The sequence below is a fragment of the Cibotium barometz genome, chromosome 61 (genome assembly GCF_041138505.1).
Source record: "Cibotium barometz isolate CiBa-2024 chromosome 61, ASM4113850v1, whole genome shotgun sequence".
Classification (NCBI taxonomy): Eukaryota; Viridiplantae; Streptophyta; class Polypodiopsida; order Cyatheales; family Cibotiaceae; genus Cibotium; species Cibotium barometz.
The window spans coordinates 21306830-21329178 of NC_141106.1; the positions used below are offsets into that span (position 1 = coordinate 21306830).

General features: G+C 42.2%; 1 protein-coding gene across 3 annotated transcripts; it reads right to left on the minus strand.

Moving 5' to 3' along the window:
- Nucleotides 1–413: 413 nt before the first annotated feature.
- On the minus strand, nucleotides 414–10348 carry LOC147604655 (homeobox-DDT domain protein RLT2-like). Of its 3 annotated transcripts, none has more exons than XR_015265288.1 (18): nucleotides 9054–10348; nucleotides 8443–8970; nucleotides 8228–8322; nucleotides 7144–7665; nucleotides 6947–7036; nucleotides 6385–6561; nucleotides 6074–6296; nucleotides 5729–5829; nucleotides 5382–5468; nucleotides 5109–5264; nucleotides 4823–4999; nucleotides 4484–4693; nucleotides 3701–4390; nucleotides 3102–3605; nucleotides 2280–2963; nucleotides 1992–2082; nucleotides 1657–1893; nucleotides 414–1539 (listed from the first exon to the last, which is right to left on the minus strand). XR_015265288.1 is itself a non-coding variant. In XM_086794513.1 (18 exons), the coding sequence occupies exons 1-18, from the start codon at nucleotides 9151–9153 to the stop codon at nucleotides 715–717; spliced, it is 5499 nt and encodes a 1832-aa protein (XP_086650639.1). In that variant the 5' UTR covers nucleotides 9154–10348; the 3' UTR covers nucleotides 414–714. The 3 variants fall into 3 exon arrangements, 2 of the variants coding, with proteins under 2 accessions (XP_086650639.1, XP_086650638.1); XM_086794513.1 differs by having other exon boundaries at nucleotides 1978–2082; nucleotides 4835–4999; XM_086794512.1 differs by having other exon boundaries at nucleotides 1978–2082.
- Nucleotides 10349–22349: the final 12001 nt, after the last annotated feature.

Below are 22349 nucleotides of genomic sequence, written 5' to 3' on the forward strand. Positions count from 1 at the left end.
CACAAGCCTTGCTAATCTCGTCTGCTTCATTGGACACTCTATTCTCTTGTTTTTATGATAAACACAAGTTTGAGCACAAATCAGTACAAAGCTTTTAGTCAATATTGAAATCACCTGAAAAAAAAAACTTATCGCTTTCATATGAATGTGTTGAATGATGAACAAAAAAAAAGGCACATGAAGTACTTAGTGTATTGTTGGTTGGAGACTTTGAGGGCTGTGATACCTCGATCATCACAAAACGAGACTGACCATTTTGAAAGGGGGGACAGGAATGACACATTAATCACGGAAAATTTCAATGATAGTTTTTGACTTCTTGACTATATTGAAAGGTAGTTTAGCCTACCTACCCACAATCATTAAGCACGACAAACTCCTCAAGGTTTATGGGCAAGCACAGACTGTATACATACACCAAAAATCTACTTTATAAGACCAAGAAATATTGACCCTGTACAAAGAAAAATCTACATGGCCTGCAACCTTGCACAGCTGTCGTAATTGGGGAAAACTGGTTTCCATCCTGTTCCCCCCCAAAAAAATTGTTCGGGCTTAGAAAATAGTATCGGTAAGTTCTCAGGAGAACTCATTATATCTCTACTCCTTGAGACACAATAAAACTAAAATCTAACCGTTATACAAAATTGTATAATACAGTACCAGCATACCCCTTGGCCTTTACACCATCTCTTTAACAACCCATTCCTCTGATCAGTCACTCTCATCAGATGAGTGAGAATCAGAGATCCCATCCTCCCTCTCATCACCATCACCATCACTGTCACCATCCTCCTCACAGCCAACCATATCATGCTCCTGCCCATGCTTAGGCTCAAGCTTATGCTTATGCTCATGCTCGTCATCATCCTCATCCTCATCCTCATCCTCATCCTCATCCTCTTCTTCTTCCATTGAATCTGTTTCAGCCTCCTCACCTACATCAATCTCTTCCCTGGGTTGATTAAGGTCTTCAGAGGGTCCATCTTCCTCTTCCTCATATTCATCCTCTATTATGAGCTCTTCCTCACCTTCTTCCTCTGCTCCACTAATAGAATCTTCTTCATCCTCCTCGTAGTGTGTTTGTTTGTTATTAGCCAGATTGGCATTCTTTAAACCAACCCTACCATTAGTCTGAAACTCATGCTGTCCATGTGCACTCTGAAATCGAGTGTGCTCCCCACGATCAAAATTCTGTGTGAAAGACTGATTGCGACGCCTGGTGCGACTAGCTCGCCCACGTTCCATCACAACTTTATGCAAACTAAAAGTACCAGCACCATAATCACTGCTTCTTGAACCTTTCACTAATGATGCATGATGAGATTCTCCAGGAAATTGAAGCCCATCTTTAATAACAGCTTTGCCACTTCTATCATGACCATGACTCCTGGAATGCCTACCTGTGCTGCAGCCCAGATCAGGTTGCTGGATGCCAGCATCTTTCCACGGATTGTTCCCCTCCTCTACTGTGGACAAAAGGTCCTCAGTGTCTATGTTCTGTGCTTTCTTTGTAGACATGGGCCCAGGTGCAGGTGCCTGCAAGTTCAGTAAATCTGATTTTGTAAGTCGAAAATCTCATGTTTTACAGCTCAACTCGACCAGAACAAGTGGAAATCAAAGAAAGTTCCTGGTCCCAAGACTGTATTCACTTACAAGATGACTTTTGTTGGGCCGAGTAGAGCTTTGACGTTTTTGTTCAGCACTGTAAAAGAGTGCAGAATCAAATGCCATGAGCCGAAGTGCCACAGCTGCTGTAGTTCGAGGAACCCAGGGAAGGACTGTTGACCCAGGTACTGTGTCCATGGAAGCAGCCTCCAAGAGTTCTATGGTGGTTTCAAAAGGAAATGACAACCAGTCTCGTTGAACAGCACTTTCTAATTCAGTGAGCAACTGCATTTTACATGGTAGAAATAAGGATGAGTACAAAGCCATAGCCTAAACTCTAGATCATCGGTAACACATCAAGACAACAACCTGAAGAAGTTCACCAGGAGATGATGCATGCTTCAGTGAGGTCACCCATGTGTTTCGGTGTGTTTCTGTCCACAATGATTTCAGAGCCTCAGCAGGGATGGCGGCCTACAATGAAGACACAAGACTTAAAACCAGCCTTCTAAACAACAACTTTAGTCATTGTATGGACCGATTTAAGGTTGAAAATTTGGGTTTAGGCCCTTAGGATATTGCAGATCACAACATTGAACAAAACCCCATGGCCTAGAACTGCCTTCTCGATCCCACAGAAAACCCTCGATCAGCTTTGGCATGTGGCTTACCTCAACAGAAAGAATCTGAGCCTTCAGAAGCTGAACCCTGGATGGAAGCAATTTTGATGGACCCTGCATATTCCAATTTGCGCCTCTCTCTGCCCGTTTCTTCTCACATTCATTAGCATGCTGAGTGAACTTTGCATCTGCTTTTGCAGAGACTCCAAAGGTTGCATGACAACACGAGCAATGTTTTTCCTGAGGCCAGTACAAATCGTGGCAGATTTCACACTTGGCAAGGAGCTCACAAGTCCTGTTCTTTCTCAGCCTGACAGCAACAAGAACAGAAAGTTCAGGTGTTTGTCTACTCCAAAGCCATTTGTCAAATTCTTTGTACCGATCAAGCACATGCTTCCTTTCAGCTCGGATGTTACCACTCTGGATCTGTATAGCCCCTTTAAGTCTGGAAATTTCACTCTCTGGTAAAACAGTGCCATCTCCAGAGCTACCATCTTCTTCTGTGTATCCTGCATGAAAGGTCGAAGCGACCCCATTGCTACAAGTTCTTCCCGGAATGGTATCTATGACTTTAGCCTCACTTTCATTCACTAGCAACCTTTGCTCAGGCCTTGCAGTGGAAGCAAACCTCCTCATTCCCTGTCTGATAAGGCTCTCTAACTTCTGCAGTACTCCATGCAGGTGAGCTTCTCGAATTCCTCGTGTATCCAAATTAGCCATCAATGCACTGAAAGCCTGCTCAACAAAAACTCCAGACACTCTAAGATCTTGTAAAATTTAATCAAAAGTGCAGACAATACATCAACGTTCTAGGTAAGCCACTTTCTAGCCTCTTCATGCATGCAAAAGATGAGTAATGGAGGTGACACAAACCTCTTCGGTGTCAATAACTTCCCAATGACCATCCTCAGAAGACTCAAAATAAACCCTTCCACAACCTGGGTCTTCAGCAACGTAGGATGTCACAAATTGCCAATAGCGATTGTGTCTACGATCCAAGCCCAGAGGCAGGGACCTAAAGACATAGAGCTCATCTGCTCGGAAATCAATGTCAACTTTCAACTGTGCACGAGTTTTCTCTGAAGCGAACCCAGAGATGCCCGTGGTTGAAGTATCCTGGTTGCTGCAGCCTTGTATCCCCAGTTCTTTATCCAAGGGGGGAGAGTTTTTGGAGGCCATTTGGGTACCATCTATGGACGCCGTAGCCAAAGTCTTCACATCTCCGTCCACAGGACTCATATTGGACCCTTCACCTTTAACGCCCTCACCAACTTGAGACTGTGACTTTGACAGTTGTTCTTCTTTGAAGCGTCGCTTGTCCAGCTGTGCTTCAGCCCACATTTGCCGTTTTAAAGCAGTTGCTGCTTCCATTCGTTCCTGTGCAAGGCAGAAAAGGTTCAACACCTATTTACAGACTACACAAAAAATGAAATATTGGCTTTGATTTCTTGGCAGAGAAAGCAGGGTACTACCTCCAAAGCAACACGAACAGTGTTGCCTTCATTAACAGCATCAACCAGTGCTACAAGAGCATTCAAACGTTCCTCTACACTAAGGTCAGAATATTCCCCTTCCATCAAGCCCTGCACCCATGGTTCACCAGCATGGCTTTCATCTATTTCAGTATCTGTTGGAGCAGCCACAGCTTTGTCTACCTGCATACTTCTTTCCCTTCCATCTGTTGCTGATCCATTGGCATGTGCCAAGCTTGAAAGCAAGGCATGCTTGCCTCTACTGTCATGAATCAGAGTATTTCCTGCATTTTTGTCTAGCAGGTCTTGTTTTTTGGCCTTTCCTGTACACTCTCCAGCTTCAACAACTTTCCCTTCCTTTAGAGAGAAGGTGACCTTTCCTTTGTCTGCATCATCTACTTCCATATCCTCTGAATCATCACCAGAATCTTGATCTCTTTCTACCTCATCAATATCTTCTAGGTCCTTCTCAACATCATATGCATCAGAAACTCCACTTTGAAATAGCCGTGTCCTCTCCACTGCTGCTTGCAGCAATCGTTCTGCATCTTCTTGATTTTTTCGAAAAGCCGGCTTTACACAATAAGTTGAAGGGGCCACCCTTTCAAAGAAAATTGTGTCTCGTGACAATGCAGCAGCGATGGAAGACTCAGGGGTTTTGCTTGTTGTAAGGTCGCGCAAGCCGTATTTCTAGACATACAAAAATATGCATACATCAGGCTGACCTCAAATTTACTAGAATGATTCCATAACACCAGCACTCTGACAAATCAAGCATGATACCTCAATGCGATCAGCTACTTCCACGATTGAAAGGCCATTCGGACCCTCAACGGAGAGCACATGAAATGCAGCATATTTCACTGTGCCCGGGGTCAATCGATATCGACACTTCCGGGCATGAGAGCCCCCCTTTCCTTTCATGAGAGTAACAGCATTGGCTGCAGCTGCTCCTGACCTCAAGGTGTTCACAGCTTGCTCACCAACATTTCCCTATCCAAAAAAGACTATCATTACTCGGACAAAATTTCCATGGAGACTCTTAGGGAGAACCAAATATCAAGAAAACAATCATTAAACAGTCAATATCAATGCAAATGACAATCAGCCTTGTGAAGGAACCTTGTGATAGACCTGGCGACCTTCCTCGCCATTCTGGCCATTAAATACTTCAGCTTGTTGCTGCTTCCATATGGGGCCATATCCCGCAGCTAGAGAAAACTGCCTAAGGATCTCAGGCCAAGTTGAGGGGTTTAGATGCCGGCTCCACTCCCTGTAATCATATCCCCATGCAAATGCCTGGTATATCCATGAGATGAGTCAAACAATGTGGGCATATAACAACCTTGCAGGACAGCACCTTGCACAAAGTCTCCTGCCACCAAAACTATTAAGTACAGATACTTACTGCTTCGACAAGCTGCGAATGCCCCCCTCCAATGGTAGATGGAGCTGTGTACTGATTTACAGCACCTCCACAAGCAGAAGCTTTAGCCACATCTTCTATATCTCTCACTAAAGTTCTAACAAGGGCCATGTGTATCTCAGCAAGCAGTCTAGGATCCTGAGTCGCCAAAATAGAAGGTAAGAATAGTACAAGGACACATAGCTTTACTGTGTAGAACAACCTCCATACCTAAAAATGGATACAATAAAATAAGAAGGTAAAACAAGGTCTTACGTAGTCATGAAATGCTTGCACAAACTCATCGAGAGTAAATGGCCAAAGACCAAGTACATCAGCAAACGCTATCAAGAACCTCCATACCTGGCAAAAAAAATCACCTTGTGATTGAGCCCCTGCCCCCAAAAAATTGCAGTACTAAAAAGAGATGGACCATCCTCTGACCCCGCACGAACAACTCTAAATTAAAGCCTCACAAGTGCAAGCCTTGAACTGTACAAGGACTTACATAACCCCCACCTGTCCAATGCCTTGATCCACCTGCTCCTCATAGACAAGGGATCTGTCTTTAAAGAGCCTAAAACCATGTTACCAAATTCCAGTTCAAGGCTCCATTCACATACCATGAAAAGATTTCCAAGATTCTGCTGAGAGTCAATCCATGGGCTGATTGCCAGAGGAGTCTTCATCTTTACAGCAGAAGGGGGGAACTTCTTCAAAGAGTCTGCCAGACACAACAATCTCGACATGTCACCATCTAACGACCTTCAATAAGATGCCCACATATATCAATTTTCAAAGCTTGCACGCACACCATCGTATAATCAGCACTGCCCTAACAGACTGGCAGATTTAATCAGGCAGACTGCAAACATAGAGAAATTTTATGAAAAAAACTACTACAAAATGGCTTTTAAACCAAACTCAAAAGAATTGTTCATTGTCGGCAGTATGTACTGTTTCCCAACCTTTGAATCTGTCCAAGCCCTGCAAGGTCTCTCCATCTAAAAGATAGATGGAGGGCAGGCCCTGGGATGTTGCAGCAGCCTCCAGAAGTTCAAGGCGTTCATCATCTATAAGCTCAACACATTCCCGAGCTAGTCTCCGGGCAGTTGCTCTCTCAATGGCTGCTTTCAGCCTTGTGGCTTCTTTCAGCCTTCTAGCCTCCTCCTTCTCGCGTTCTCGTTCTAGCTGAATGAAGAGAGAAAATACATCAGAACCAGCACATTACAGCTTAAGTTCTCAGATGAGCTTGTGGTGGTTTTGCTGTCAAACTTACCCTTTGGGCTTCCTTCTGGACCAGTCTTTCCTGCCGTTCCAGTTCCCGTCTTACTTCCCGCTGTATGCGTTCATCCTCACGCTGCCTTTCCCGCTGTATCCGTTCATCTTCACGTTGCTTTTCTCGCATCATTCTTTCAACTTCTTTGTCTTTTTCCCTTTGTAGTTGTTCCTCTCTCTGGATTAGTCAAGTAAAAACCGTCTGGTTAGTCTCAGTTGATACGGTTCATGTGGTAATCCTCCTCCCCACACTTAACAGCTCAGCAGGGCAAGAGCACAGATTAACACAATTTGATCCCTGCACCAGAGCTTTACTTGGCAAGCAGTAACTAAAAGACCACTAATGGCTGAGTGATACTGTGCAAGAGCAACCATTACACACATCATCAATATAAAAGCATGGTTGGAAGGTAGTATTTGCAAGACAGCATGATAGCTCATCCATAGGGTTGGTTGCACTGGTGGTCACCAGGAAAACCTAGCCCAGTTGAGCAACTCCTTCAACAAAACCTCATTGAAAACAGGAGCGTAGACTCTATGCAAACCATTTTGTCTACACTGACCTTTCGCCTGGCAAGTTCTTCTCGCTCAATTTCTTTCTGTATCCGCTTCCTATGAGCCTCAACCTCTTTTGCTATTCTAATCTCTTCACTCTGAGAACACAAGTCAAAAGCAGCCAATCATTTTGCACTCTATCAAAATCAAATCAACAGAACACTGACACAGGAATGCAGCTACATGGAGAACATCAGGGCCTTGCCTTCCGTTTCTTGTTCCCATGTGTTGGCTCGTGTTCATTATAGATAGGAAGCTTCTCGGAACCATGAAGAGGTGTGCCAGCTGGCAATATGTGATACAAGTTATTGTAGCCCCCAAAATGTCCGTCATAACTAAAATTAGAGAAGGAATCCTGGTGCAAAATCTGAGGTTGAGGGAAAATATGCTTGTTGTAAATGTCCCTCTGGAGCAACAAACCACCACCAGCATTAAGGGGCTTCCCTTCTAATCCGAATGCATTTACCAGGCTCTCACTCCCCCGTGAAAAGGAGCCTTGTAACGTCAAACCTTGTCGATCGTTTTCAGGTCCTAGAAAGATCTTTGAATGAGCAGATCTTTCATTGCCAGGAGTCATCCCATCTCTTCCTGTTGGCCGCTCTGGAATGAACTGATACTCCTGTAACAATCTCGAACCAGACCGACCATTGGTGCTCTGCCCACTGTCAGAAGCAACTGCTTTTCGGCTACGAGCTGCTTTCTGAGAGTATTCAGCAAAAACTGGATCCTGGGAGAAATTTCATGACGCTCATGAGGCTTTTTTAAATAAAAAGGCTGGGCAAAATGAAAATAAAACAAAATCTCTCTTTTTTTTTGTAATAGAAGATATATTACCAAAAATTACTTTACAAATGGCCACATGGCCGCAAGGTTATGTACTAGCTTTCCCTCACTAATTACTCCGAACCACAAGTGTAGCTCAGAATACCCTCTCTCTCTCTCTCTCTCTCTCTCTCTCTCTCTCTCTCTCTCTATATATATATATAAGCGTGTGTGCGTGAGTGCCTGTGTGTGTGTGTATGTACATGTATGTATGTATGTATGTATGTATACAATACATACACACATGTACAGCCTTCGAATGGCACAGATTTCTCTTGCCCAGTTTGAGCTGTTTTTACAATGCTTCTGAGTTAATCCCACCTTGGGTTAACTCGTACTTAACTTTCCATAATGGAAGCCTTATTTTCACTTATAAAAAGTATGTATACAATACATATATATGAGGCTGACTATGCAAGGTGCAACAGGACCAGAGCTTTTCATGAGCAAGGCTTTAGCAAACTTACTCTCTGAAGCGTAAAGTCAGGTTTGCTGGTAGCTTTACTTTCCAAGCGGCTTCTAAAATCTTGCACGGGTAAAGTCTTACGATGCTGGGAAGGCACTGCATAATCCAACAATACCATTAGTCAGGTGTGGTATGTTCATGTGTAACCTTAGGGGATGATGTAATCTGATGAACCGAGCTAACCTGGTGCTGGCAGGGTAGGCGAGGAATACATACCAGCAAGTGAACTAAAAGCTCCCGGTGGAAGTGGATCAAACTCTATGCCTAGGCAAGGACTGTCCCACCTCAAAGGTTCCCCTAATTGAGCCTCTACAGATGCAATGGCTTGGAGTTCAGAGACCCTCCACGGATCTGCACTATTGGAGGCAGTTTGTCGGCTCCTTTTCCTCTTGGTGCTGTCAAATTCCTTCTCTACAAGCCCCTCCGGTCGCCTCCTGAACTTCCAAGCACTTTCATCTTGTGAATGGCAACTGCCTCCACTTAACTGTTCCTCCTTTTTCAAAGTGAAAACTGCAGTGGATCCCCTGTGTATAGGTGAAGGGAAAACTGCAGTAGATCCCCTGTGCGTAGGTGCCTCTTTGACCTGCTGTGGGCTCTTGTCCGAGCTACCAGGCTCCTCATCCTCCTCTTTGGACTTTCTTTCCTTCAACCTTCTGTGGCAAAACCACATCTTCAGCTGCCTGTTGGAGAGTCCAAGCTGGATGGAGAGTCGTGCCCGAATGGCTTCCGACGGATACTTCTCCTCTGTCAAGGGAACAGAAAATCAGTACTGCTCAGAAAACGCAGATCGCATTCTTACCAGAATGAAGAGACAGAGGGTGCTGAACCTGCGAAAACTCGCTCGAGAGTCTCCAGCTGCAGCGGAGTTTTCATTTTCCGCTTTCTATCCTCGTGCGTGTTGTGCATCATTTCTTCTTCCGCTTCCATTGTTGGAAGGTTGGAGAAGCTCGGCCGCTACACGCTGCGAAATCCCCTTCAATTGAAGCCTCCAGAGCAAGAAGCCCTAGGAATTAAACCGTCTGTGCAGCCAGAAACACAAAGAATGGTCGCCTAAACAACCCCAAACCCTGATGATTTGGCGAAATCCGCTTGAATTGTTGACCAAAAACCGTAAGGACTCACAGAACTTTCTGTCTACACAACTCCTGGGCAAAAATCCGCTTCTACAATTGATTTTTCGGGCGAGTCCTACTTTAGAGGTAGCCTGCACCATCCGAAACCCTAAGGACTTCAGCTGTTTGCAAACTCTGTACAAGCCGGAAACTTTAACTCTGCACAGCCGGAAACCCTAAATGTCTAGGGTTTGCAAATGAGGGAAAGGCAAGGGGAGCGAAGGAAGGCTAATAGAGATGGGGAAAGGGGTGGGAGGAGGACATTAATGGGAGGGTTTGGTGAATTGCAACTGTGGGGAAGCGATGGCAGCGGGCACTGCAAGAAAGGACGGGACGGGTAGGGTTGGGTTGAGGGGAAGGGAGGGAAGGGTAAAGGAGAGGTCCCGTCTCAGAGTAGAACAGCAGCGATGGGGGGCATGACCCTCATCATCATCATCATCATAATCATCATCATCAGCACCCGAAACGGACGGAAAGATGGGGAAAGCGAAGAGAAGGCGAAGGAACAGCCCGGCCCTTACGATGACTTGTTGCGATCCTCCTCGATCTTCCATGGTGGAGGTGCGGGTGCTGGCAGATGATGCCATTTTGCACGAAACCGGCAAAACGTGCTTGTGTGGGGATTCGTCGATGCCGATGTTAACACCCACACCCACACCCCCACACACACACACACACATACACTGCATACACTATTAACACCGCAGGCAGGGGCCACTACCTATATCTAAGGTAGCCTTTGCATTGCCCGCCCTTGTGCGCCTACGCACCCAAACCTGCCTGCCTGCCTGCCTGTCCTTTTTTTGCCGCCGCTCGCGAGGATTGCTCAGAGCGGCTTTAAACACGCATATCTCATGATGAATGAATGCTATATACGATGGGGGTGCATGATACATCACGCATACATATATATATATGTATACATTGCCCCCATCGGGGTGCGTGGGAAAAATTAAGCCCCCTTTTCTTTGGCTGTCGAATCGGCAGGCGTGCTTGCGATTGCCATACATAATGCAGGCGCGATCAGAGCCAGGCTTTGAGCCACCAACAAGGGAGCTTTCAGTCAGTCAAGCGAGGTTGAAATCAATCTCTCTCCCCTCCCCTTTCTCTCTCTAGTTTTTGTCTTCAGCAACCCCCCTTTTTCCCAGCCTGCTGCCGAATGATCCTCCGTCCCTGCCCCCGCTTCGGGGCGGGGCGGATCGGCTGGCTTCCCAACTTTAGGATTTTGGTCAAATGATTATAATGTTTTTTTCGGTTAATTATTATTGGCTAATTTATATATATAAGTTTTTATATTTTACAAATAATAATTATTCATTTGCTTTGCTTACCTCTATTTTTATCTCTCTATATTATTAAAAAAAATGAGTTTCACAAGTGAAGCAGGAATTGGGATGTTCGAGCACTCAATTTGGAAGTTCGAGAGGAGGGGTAACCTTCCTACCAGGTCAAAGACAATGGGTACTAGTTTATTAAAAAATCCACAAACATTTAGGCGTCATTTTTTTTGGAAGCATTGTCCACATACACTTATTTAACCTAAATTCATCATCATCTATTTTAATAGAGCCTTTGAAAGACTGCAAATCAGTAATTTTAGGCAAGGATATACTATACTATATTTTCCCATTTTAGAATTGAAATCCAGTTTTTTTAATTTTAGGAGAGGATATGATATAATTTGGAAGTGCATTTTTTTTCCTTCGTCAGAATTGAGATTTTATAATTTTTGGGGGGTTGGATGTGTCATTGTCTGGATTTTGAAGGAACAAAAACAAATCATTATATTTTAGTTGATATATATATATTCAGGCAGTGCCCCATTTTTCTTCCGTCAAAGGTCGGCTGGCTTAAATTTTTTGCGCTCTTCACTCTTGCTTCAACAAGTGGGGTACGTACCCTGTGCGCGCCCCCGACGCCTTCCTTTGTTGACGTTGATTGGGCGCCTACCACGCTACCCAATGTAGAGCAGGGCGAGCTCTCTACAAACAACAACAAGCCTCTCTCGCATATTTATGCGGTTCGCTCTCTCTCTCTCTCTCTCTGTCTGTCTGCCTTGACGTACCGCACCAGCAACCACTAACTCAGATGCAAAGCAACTTCTGGTAGAAACGCGAACGGATGCTGTCGTAATTGGTGGTTTTATGATCTGGATGAGAGCATACGCAGTACCGCCGCGCCCCCGCCCCCGCCCCCCCCACATCTCGTCCCTTTTCAATTCCGACTACTTTCGCCTTCCTGGGTGGCCCCTTCCCAGGTTCTCCCCCTTGACCTTTAGAACCCTTTCGCCCTCTTCTTTTTGCAAGGCCAACTGTTTGCATTGCGTACGCTTTACCTCGTCTTGTGCCTACCATGGTGTCACGGTTGACAAACTTTACAGCGTCACGGTTGAGAAAACTGCTGCTGGTGGAGACACCCAACTTTAACTTGCCAACAACTTACCCTTCAATTTTCCACCAAAAAAAAAAAATCCTTGTAAAACACAGGAGCAAGGGATTCTTTCACAAACAAGGGGCTAGGCAATTTTGTGTAGAGCTAGATATATATTAGCCTTCATGAGTTTGATGACCCCCCCCCCCCAAAAAAAAAAAACAATTGCTCACCCATACCTAACGGCATCTCAAAACCAGTACACAACGCAGATTTACATTCAAGGAAGGATGGATCAAACTACTTTCAAAATTTGAACTCTAATTTGAATATGGCTATTAGAACCTAGTCATGTGGCACAATTACTTATCCCATGCATTGCTATGATGCATTGTACGAGCATTCACACTTCATGAATATTCAACATTCTAATAAGCTTGAGATCAAATGGGTATACCATAAACACTAGCCCATCAACATGGCAAAAAAGGAATTACTAGCTCTTCCACAACACAGAAGTTTGCCAAGGGAAAAAGTGTATGATATAGGTCATTAGTGAGACTAAGACACTTTATGGATATCCACGGATATCCACCAAGGGAAAAAGTGCTTGGCCTCAAGGCAAAAGCGATTTTTTTTTTTTGCTACATGTATCTGAATTCATGAGACAAAAAAACGAGTGCGTGTTTCGAGCAAACTTTGGAGCAAGCTTCTTTTAACAACTACTCTCTCTCTATACACATACCTCCCTAGTTCCTCTCGCTTTGCTTTCCTCCTCCTCACAGCCTAGCATGGCCTTGAAGTTGGTCCTCCACCCCTCCTCACATCTCGCTCTCCTCCACTCCTCCCCTCCTCCTCCCAACCTAGCTTGGCCTTGAAATTGCTCCTCCACCCCTCCTCACATCCATTCTACATCTCTCTCTCTCTCTCTCTCTCTCTCTCCCCCCTCCTCCTCCCATCTCTTCCTCTCTCTGTCTATCTCTTTATCTCTCCTATTCCTCTCTCCTGATCTCTCTCCCCCCCTCATGTTCTCTTTGTCTCCATCTACCTCTCTCATTGTCCTCTCTCTCACTCTCTCTCCCCCTTTTGATTTATCTCTCTCTCTCTCTCTCTCTCTCTCTCTCCTATTCTTCTCTTCTCTCACTCCTCGTGTTGTCTTTGTCTCCATCTACCTCTCTCATTGTCCTCTCTCTCACTCTCTCTCTCTCCCACCCTCTGATTTATCTCTTTCTCCTCCTCTGGTCTCTCACTCTCTCTCTCTCTCTCTCTCTCTCCCCCCCTTTCTCTCTCCTATTCCTCTCTCCTTCTGTAATATTCCCCTCTCCCCCTCTCTCTCTCTCCCCCCCTTTGATTTATCTCTTTCTCCTCGGTATATACGGGTAGTCACGGTACTTGAAATTATAAGGTAAATACCATCATGACTAGGCCTCAAGCAAGTCAGAGATTTCCATACAATTGCGGTACTTCATCTGAAGACCCACTTTCAATTTCATGAATCTTCATTTTGAATATCAATTTGTATGAATTTCATCACACAATTACAACTTTTTACTGTTACTTCACAAATTTTTGACATTTTTGGCTTTTCAGTTGATCCACTTTAGCTAATTCGCTCTGATACCAGCTAAAAGATCCCTGCCCCCTCCGCGCAATGGATTTGGGGGTGCTAGCAGCGGAAGTAGCACTTCTGCGCAGGGCAGGATCTCTCTCTCTCTCTCTCTCCCTCCCTCCCTCCCTTTCTCTCTCCTATTCCTCTCTCCTTCTCTAATATTCCCTCTCTCTCTCTCTCTCTCTCTCTCTCTCTCTCTCTCTCTCTCTCCCCCCCTATCTCCCTCTCTTTCGCCTCTCCCCCCCCCCCTCTCTCTCTCTCTCTCTCTCTCTCTCTCTCTCTCTCTCTCTCTCTCTCCCCCCCTCTCTCATGATTATGACTTAATCTCTCTAATTACTCTTAATTATTCTTAATCATTGAAAGGACACCAATGAAGGATCACACCCTGTCACATGGGCTATCAGGACACGTCTATTTAAAAGAGACACATCTATTGATCAACGGACACATCTCTACATCCAAAGGACACAACTATTCATTCAAGAGTCAGACCCTTTCATCAGAGATCTACCTCTTCATTTATACCTATTCAAGCCCTATTGAACAAGGCCTTATGTCTCAATGCAACATTACACAGCTTTCCACTCTAAGCATCTTATTTTGAGTGTTGTATCTTTAATCATATCTTATAAATCACTAATGGCTAAGAAGTCCTCATAGTGGTATCAAAGCAAACAAACTCCAATCGGATCAGCCAAACTCTAACCTTAAAAATAAAAAATCCTAATCCTAAAAATAAAAATAAAAACCCAAATTAGCCTTTGCAGGGTTTGTATGGAAGAGCAAGAGAGAATGTCCCATTCAAATTTGGCCCATTTGCCCAATTTTGCATGATTTATGAATTTCCCTAATTTTCTACAACACAAAGAAAAAAAACGATGGTAGGCTGTAACCTCATTGAGTGTCTCTAGCCTTAAACAATGCCTACTCATGATCCTCTTCTCTCTTCCATGCACATGCATCATGCCTACTTAGGATCCTCTTCTCTCTTCCATGCACATGCATCATGCCCCCCCTTCAGGCTTAATTGGCCGTTTGCAAGAGTCGCCACCTTTTTGTGAAAGACATGTCTTTTGATGTTTTAAAAAAAATACTACTTTTAATAAAGCATTATAGCTTCGCACTTTAGCCAATTTACGCACCATTAAAAAAAAGGAATAAAATTGTGCGCCCAATGCCCCGCCATGCAGCTAACGGCCAGTCCTCAAACAATGAACAAAACCCCCAAAAAAAAAGAATTGGCCAACCTCGCATGAAGCCAACGAACATACACAATAAAACAAAAAATGGTGTTTCTTTGCAACACCATTTTTTCACCATGGAAGGAGAACAGATTCTGGAAGATGCACCAATTCTCTCCCCATGGCAATAAAACATGCAAACCTAAATGGCAGCTATGCAAGCTCAACTTCAGTCGACATTGGTAACACTCACAACGTAGATGCAATAGCGTCAAGGAGAACCAACCAGCTCATGTGCTTCAGTTGACACATCAAGTCAATGTGACTTTGCATTGATTAGTGTGCCCTTAAAAAAATTACTATCAAGAATAAATACCCTTTTCCTCATATTGAGGAAATATTTGATCAGTTGCTTCATCACAAAGTATTTTCAAAGATTGATTTAGAGTGTGGATATCATCGGATCCGTATTCGTGATGAGAAGTGTGAACATTATGAGTATTTGGTCATGCCTTTTGGGTTAACCAATGCCCCAATAACTTTTATGAGTCTCATGAATGACCTTTTTCGACCATTTCTAGACAATTTTGTGATAATTTATCTTGACGATATCTTGGTTTTTAGTGCTTCAATTGAGGAGCACAAGAGGCATCTACGTCAAGTTTTTCAGATATTGTGCGACAATGCACTTTTTATCAATCCACATAAAAGTGAATATTTTTCAAGACATTACTAGAGTATCTTGGGCACATTATTTTAGTTGATGGTGTTTCTATTGATCCTAAGAAGATACAAGTTACTAAGGGTTTAGTGACGCTGCAAAATGTTCATGATGTCAAATCATTCTTGGGTCTTGTCAATTTTTATCATGCAAAGGTTTATAAGTTTTCAGAGATTGCAGCACCATTGATAGAGGTTTTAAAGTCAGCACCCGCTTTTCGATAGATAGATGATGGATCTCTCACACCTTGGATAAGCTAAAGGTTACATTAACAACAACCCTAATAATGGCAATTACCAATCTTTCTTCTGAAGTCACGATAGATGCTTCTAACATTTACCTCTTAGAAGAAGATTCTATTGTGAAGATAGATCATCATTCCTTGAAGTATATTTTCACTTAACCATTTATGAGTGCACGATAAGGAAGATGGGTGGAGCATTTAGCAAACTTCCATATAGCAATTGAATATGTTCCTAGTCTTTCTAATGTGGTTGCCAATGCTCTTAGTAGAATGCCTCAGGCCTTAGCAATAGCTATTTCTATAGTTTAAAAGTAACTTTCATAGATCAATATGCACACGATAGAGACTTTTGATTTGAAGATTTATGTAGCATATTCTCTCATTGATGGATTACTTTATTACCAGGATTGCCTCGTAACACAAGTATGCATAAACTCTTGGTAAAGAAACATTATGAGGTTCCTGATGTAGCCCATCTTAGTACTAATAATACTTGTCAATTGTTTACAACTTCTTATTATTGGCCTCAAATGAAGCAAGATGTCGTAAAGTTTGCTATAGCATTCTTGCCATTAGTAGACAAGCTCTAGTTGGTCCTCTTCAACCACTTCCTGTACAAAATGAGCAATGGAAAAGTATTAGTATGGATTTCATTACATTTTTACCTCGTTCTTTAAGAGGTGATACAAAGATAATGGTGGTGGGTTGATAGATTTTCCAAAATGGCACATTTTACCATGCAAGAAGATAGCTCAAGCTCTATATATATTGCTTCGTTATTTCTTCGGTATATTTTCAAGATACATGCCAAAGTTCATTATTTTATATCGAGATCCTAAGTTTATAGGACATTTATGGACTTCACTTTTCAAGTCACTTGGCATTAATTTGTTATTCAGTTTAGCATATCATCCACAGATAGATGGCGAGATTGAAAGAGTTAATCAAATTCTTAAAGAGATGCTCATACATTATATTCAGTCTCATTTAGCATCTTGAGAAGATTATTTACCATTGATGGAATTTGATTATAATAATTGGTATGAGCCCTTTTCAAGCCGCTATGGTTTTACACCAATTATGCCATCCAACTTTGTTCTTCAATATAAGGTGGCATTAGCATTAATTATTTCAAGAAATGCAAGACACTATTCTTCAAGTTTGAGATCATATGATCGGTACTTATGGGGATTCACAAATACACTATTAAAAATCTACTCACATGGCTTATGTGGATGGTGCCAACCTCTCTTTCACACCTCAATGTATGCATCATAACTAGCTTCCATCTGTACAAATCGCTACTCCTATGGTAGAAGTGGTAGAGTATAAGCAGCTTTTAATGAGGACACAGCCATCATTACAAACCAGACTATTAGAAATCTCCCAAATATTTTTCTCTTCTCTTGCATTGTAATTATTCCATGGAGGGACAATTTCATTGACCCCATACACCCATCCTCCTATTAGAGAGAAAGCAATAAATACGTCTTCATTGTTTAGATCGAATCTATGACCTAAAGAAGTCGACCTCCCTAAAGCATTGTGTAAGTAAACAAAGGCTTGGGGTGTCTCCCTTCAATGCCAAGATAATTTTTGAAGGATCATGGACCACAACTTCAATCTTGCCCATATTGCAACTTTTTATTAGATACATAGCAAATGAAATAAGCTACCTATTTTTTGAATTCTTGCTCTTGCTTTTTTTTATAAGCTTGACTTGGAGCTTTTTCATGCCTTACTTTGATGGAGCCTGACTTTTGGACGGCAGAGCTTGAGTTTCTACTTTTGCTCAAGTGAGCATGAGATCCTACTTTGTTGATGATTGGGTGGAGGGTGAGCTTCATCTTGCTTAGGTGGAGCTGGTGTTTGTCCTTATTTCTTTGGTGGAGATTTTTCTTATTGCTTAGGTGTACTGTGAGTTTTCCCATGTTGCTTAGGGGAGGAGCCTGAATTTCTTTAAGTTATTGCTTTTTCCCTTAGTTACATATAAATTTAGAGTTTGTATGTAAATTATTATAACTAAATATCACTACCCCACTATAAATCACCACACCTTAGATAGTTGTGGTTAATTTATTGGGGGGGGGCTCATCGATGCTTAACGTGGATACTCCATCACCATGCAACATACCGTTAAATCCATCGACATCATCAATATTTTCAAGTTCGTCTCCTTCAAGGTCTTCCAACTTATCTTCTATTCTCATGGAAGGTGAACAAGATGACTTTTGACTTCGAAGCTTCTTACCCTAAGCAAATTATGGAAGTTTATATGTTAATGTCTTAAGGTGTGAAGTGGAGATGCACCAAAGTATTTAAAATACCTTTCTTGCCTTGTTAGCATCCCATTTCTTTGCATGCGCTTTATGAACTCCATTCTTCTCCTCTACTGGATATTTATCACACAGAAAATCCAACCACCAAAGACACACTTTAAACACTTCAAGATCCCAAAAATATCCAGCTTGCAACCTACTATACATTGTCTCCTTGAAGTTTGGTCTATCCACTGTTCGACCAGTGGTGGCATTACCTCTTATTCATTCCTCTCCAAGCACAAGAGCAACCAACTATTTGGAAGCACAAGAGCAACCAACTATTTGGAAATAAATACCACCTTGAAAGTTGTGTAGAATAAACCACAAGTGATTGTTACCCACCTATAAAAGCAATGCTTTGTTGCTTGCTTTGCACCAAGCTGTGTGTCTGCTGGGAGTGCAGACTTGGCCTTGCTAAGTAGCTCCTTGAAGATACTTGCAAAGTGCTTCTGTTGTGGGTAGCTTCAACTTGTAAGTTCACTCTAGAAACTTGATAAGTATTGTACCATGCTCGATAACCTAACATTGTAATACCTCCTCCTTTAATAATTTTTTGAATTCTTTGTGTACCTTTATTTCATCCAAGGGTAAAGATTTCACAAAATACTTAAAAGAGAACCAAACTCAATGCCTTGTTGATTGCACTTGTATCTATGCTACCTTACTATTTAGAGTACTATGTGTGACTTCTTCTTTTAGAAAATAAAGCAAGTTACCCTTGTCAATAGGTGGTAGGGATGAGCATGCAACGTATCCATGTTTGTTGTTGAAACTACTTGCAAACAAGGTAAGGTTTAGGGTTGCTAACAATGTAAGTACACTTTTGGAATAATCAAGGTGATGCTCGTGGTGGTTTACAATTGTACCTATAATTCTTGTCACCATTGATAGTAGCTTCCCTTCATTTTTAAAAAAAAAAAAACCAAATACGCAGTGAATTAATAAGAAAGCCAAAAAAAATACATCAGATCACCCAAGGGAAAGGTGATAAGCTAGGTGGGTAGTCATATACATCAGAACTCTTTAGACAAAAGAAGTAAGCATCAGGACCTTTTACACAGACTGACCAAGCTAACATAATGATTTACAAATTGTCAATTTCCGCCTGTAACTTGGCCACGCTTCCCTTCATTTTCTGTAGACACATCAAGGAGAGAGCACTCAATGCATGGGTGGTGTCCCATGTTATGAATAAAAGATGCAAGAAGTAAACTCACTATAAAGCTCACGAGCTAGCTAATAATATTATTATAAAATATTGTAACTCGCTTTAAATCTTGTGAGCTAGCAAATAATACATAATAATATTATCGGCCTCTTTGAAGGTGTACCTCATTTTATCTCCTCCATTTGAGTTTGTACATGATGGTTCCCATCCCACATATAAAAGACCTTCTTACTAAGAAATTCCCATCCCATGTTGAGTATCGCTTGCTCGAATTGCTCATTCTTCTACATCCATATGGATGAGAGAATAATATTTTTTTCTAAACATATCTCAACCACCATAACCCTAATATGTCCTTCTAGTGTAAGGGCACACTATGCATGGTTTTGGCTGGTGGAAGTCTGCATACCTTTTTCCCTCACCAACTTTGTGACCCTTGTGAAAGATACAACATGCCCCTGTATAAAGTCCTGCAAGTACAAGTCTTGATTAACATGACCCCTTCTAGGATTGGATGGTGTAGACATCATGATGAGAAAGAAGTCTTACTTTATGCAAGCATGGGAGTGGGCATCTTAGGCTTCATGTTGGTAGCTCAAAGAAGGCGGCATTAGGGTGAACACATGAGGGGCTACCAATGAGGAGAGGCGAATTGAGAACTTGGCGGAGGGGTGGGTAGACCACGCTAGGGAAGTGAGGATGTCTTAGTATTAGCATCACCAGGCAGACGGGCACACCGGCATTGATGTGAGGGATAAGCGATAGTGGTGCGCTTTATAGAAGGTTTGCCTAAGATTGGTGGTAAGAAGTGGTAATGCCACTGAGATGGGTTGAGTTACCATGGTCCCTACACTAGCCCCACCCAAATTTGGCAACAAAAATGGGTGATAATGGACGGTCCTTAGCTTTGGGCGGCGGCGGCAGACAATGAGAGTGGTGGCTTAGGGACCACCATCACTCAGCCCTACATGAGTGATAGTGGTGCGCCTTATAGTAGGTTTGCCTGAGATTGGCGGTGCCTGCCCTGTTGATGGTTGAGCAACGATGGTCCCTACACTAGCACCGCTCAAATTTGGCGACAAAAACGGGCAACAATGGACGGTCCTCAGCTTTGGGGGTAGACAATAAGAGCGGTGGCTATCTCGGCTCTGAAGAGCAGTAGGCGGGCGTGACAAGCTCTAGCTCGTGTAGTTAATGAGCTCTAGTGTGAGGCACTAGCTTGGGAACCTAGCTCGTGTAGTTAATGAGCTATAGTGTGAGGCACTAGCTTGGGAACCTAGCTTTGATTCCATTTATGGGCCCAGGTTTAAGTGAATAGTTATAGTGGATGGAGATCCAAAGAAGGCATCATGGTGTGTGAGAGAGAGAGAGTGAAGAAAAGTACTTAACAAATTTGTACGACTCAATGATTATGAGTAGATGCATTTATAGCTTCAAAGATGCGTACAACTCAATGATTATGATTAGATGTGTTTATAGCTTCAGAGTATAATGCTTTTATAGGCTTAGATACCTATCTTTTGATATAACACACACACTAGGGCAATGACACATGGCAATTGCTTATGACATCACTGCTTATCACATTCACACATAAAAGCGGCTATAAGAGATTGTTCACACACATAAACACACTAAGCCATCTAAGGGTTGTTTCCTACACATATGAGGTAAAGCAGCCTAACTATATGCTTAATGGAAAATGGGGAAATGAAGGACTTCAATTTGTAAGGACAGTTGAGCTAGACTAGAAGCTAGGGATAGTTGAGCTAGACTAGAAGCTAAGGATTATTTTTATGCCTTGGTCAAGCAAAGTGTGAACGTAGCTCCTTGTATATTGATTTGTAAAGCTTTTAACATAATCCTGAATTATCTAGCTCCTTGTGAACTTAGCTCCTTATATGTAAGTCAATTTGTAAATCTTTGAACACAATCTTGAATTATGTAAAGCACTCCCCATCTTGCAAGCTCACTCTACTCTTTTCTCTTGCTTATTGTGTGTCTATGCATAATAAGTTTGGGTGGAGGCTTGTGTACGTTAGAAGAGTGATTTGTCTTGTGTTGAGGATTCCCTCCCCCCCCCTCCCTCTTGAGTAGCAATATTAGCATTAGGTTAGATGAACTTTTATTGCTTCCATCAAAATTTAAAAGAGCTCTCTCTAGCTACCTAAGAAGACAACTTTGAAAGATGACTACTTGATTGTCCATAGAAGTTTCTCTTTCCTTCCTTCCATCAAATTTGAGACCTCTCTCTAGCTATCCCAATGGTGAAGAGCTTTTTGGTATGATAATAAGGAGACAACTTTGGAAGATGACCAGTTATCAACATAGAACTTTCTCTTTCCTTGTTTCCATTAAAATTTAAAGAGCTCTCTCTAGCTACCTCAATGGTGAAGATATTTTTGGTATGACAATAAGGAGACAAATTTGGAGACAAACTCTCACTGTCAACATACAAGTTGCTCTCGTCGCCTCGCAGCTCTTCTTCAAGTTCTTATAATGACACATAGGCACATAGGCAAGGTAAGTGCTTATACCTATGAAACACATGCCATAATGATTTGTTCAATGAGAGATCTTGTTTTTGTACCTTAAGGATTATATTAGCTTCTTCATGTCATTCTCCTATGTAGCTTTGCTTATTGAGCTTATTTAACATGGAAATTAGCTTCATGGATCCAACTATTAAGCTCTAAGCTTGGCCTCATCGGAGGCCATGCAAGCTTCTTCTTTTGTGGCTACTGGCTATGCTTTTAAGCTTTTCATTAGCCTATATGGATCTAGCAAGCTCTTGTGTTGCTTGCATAATTACACTCTTTTCTTCGTCCACCTCCTCTTACAGCCTTTACTTTTTTGCTTTGAGCTATATCTCCTTCGTTTAGTAGTGTGATGCTACCCTTATTGTACTTCTTGAAGAAATAATTAAAAACTCATAATAAGTACATCAAAAATTAAAACAAAGACTTGAATTATATGGAAATCAAATAACATAGCATAACAGAAAGCAAAGGAAATAAAATAATGTCACCATGGGTGCAATCTCCCCCCCCCCATCATGTCGTGTAGCTCCACTCCCACGACATGAGTATTTAGAGAATTTTATTCATAAAGATAGCCCAAGGAGCTAAGAATAGATGAACATATAAATTGGGCTTGCTTTTCCCACTTTTGGGGAATTGCTTTACATATTTTTAATCATATCAAAATCCATGAGGTTTGTACATATAAAAACCTTTGCTCAAACATAATTGCTAGTGGGCCTTCTTACATAAAATGACTTTGTGCACATTTGCACATATATTAATCTTGTGCTCACTTGCACATTCCATTAAGCTGAATCCTGCATAAATTGAATTAAACATATTTTTATATGGTTATTAATTCATAAAAAATATGA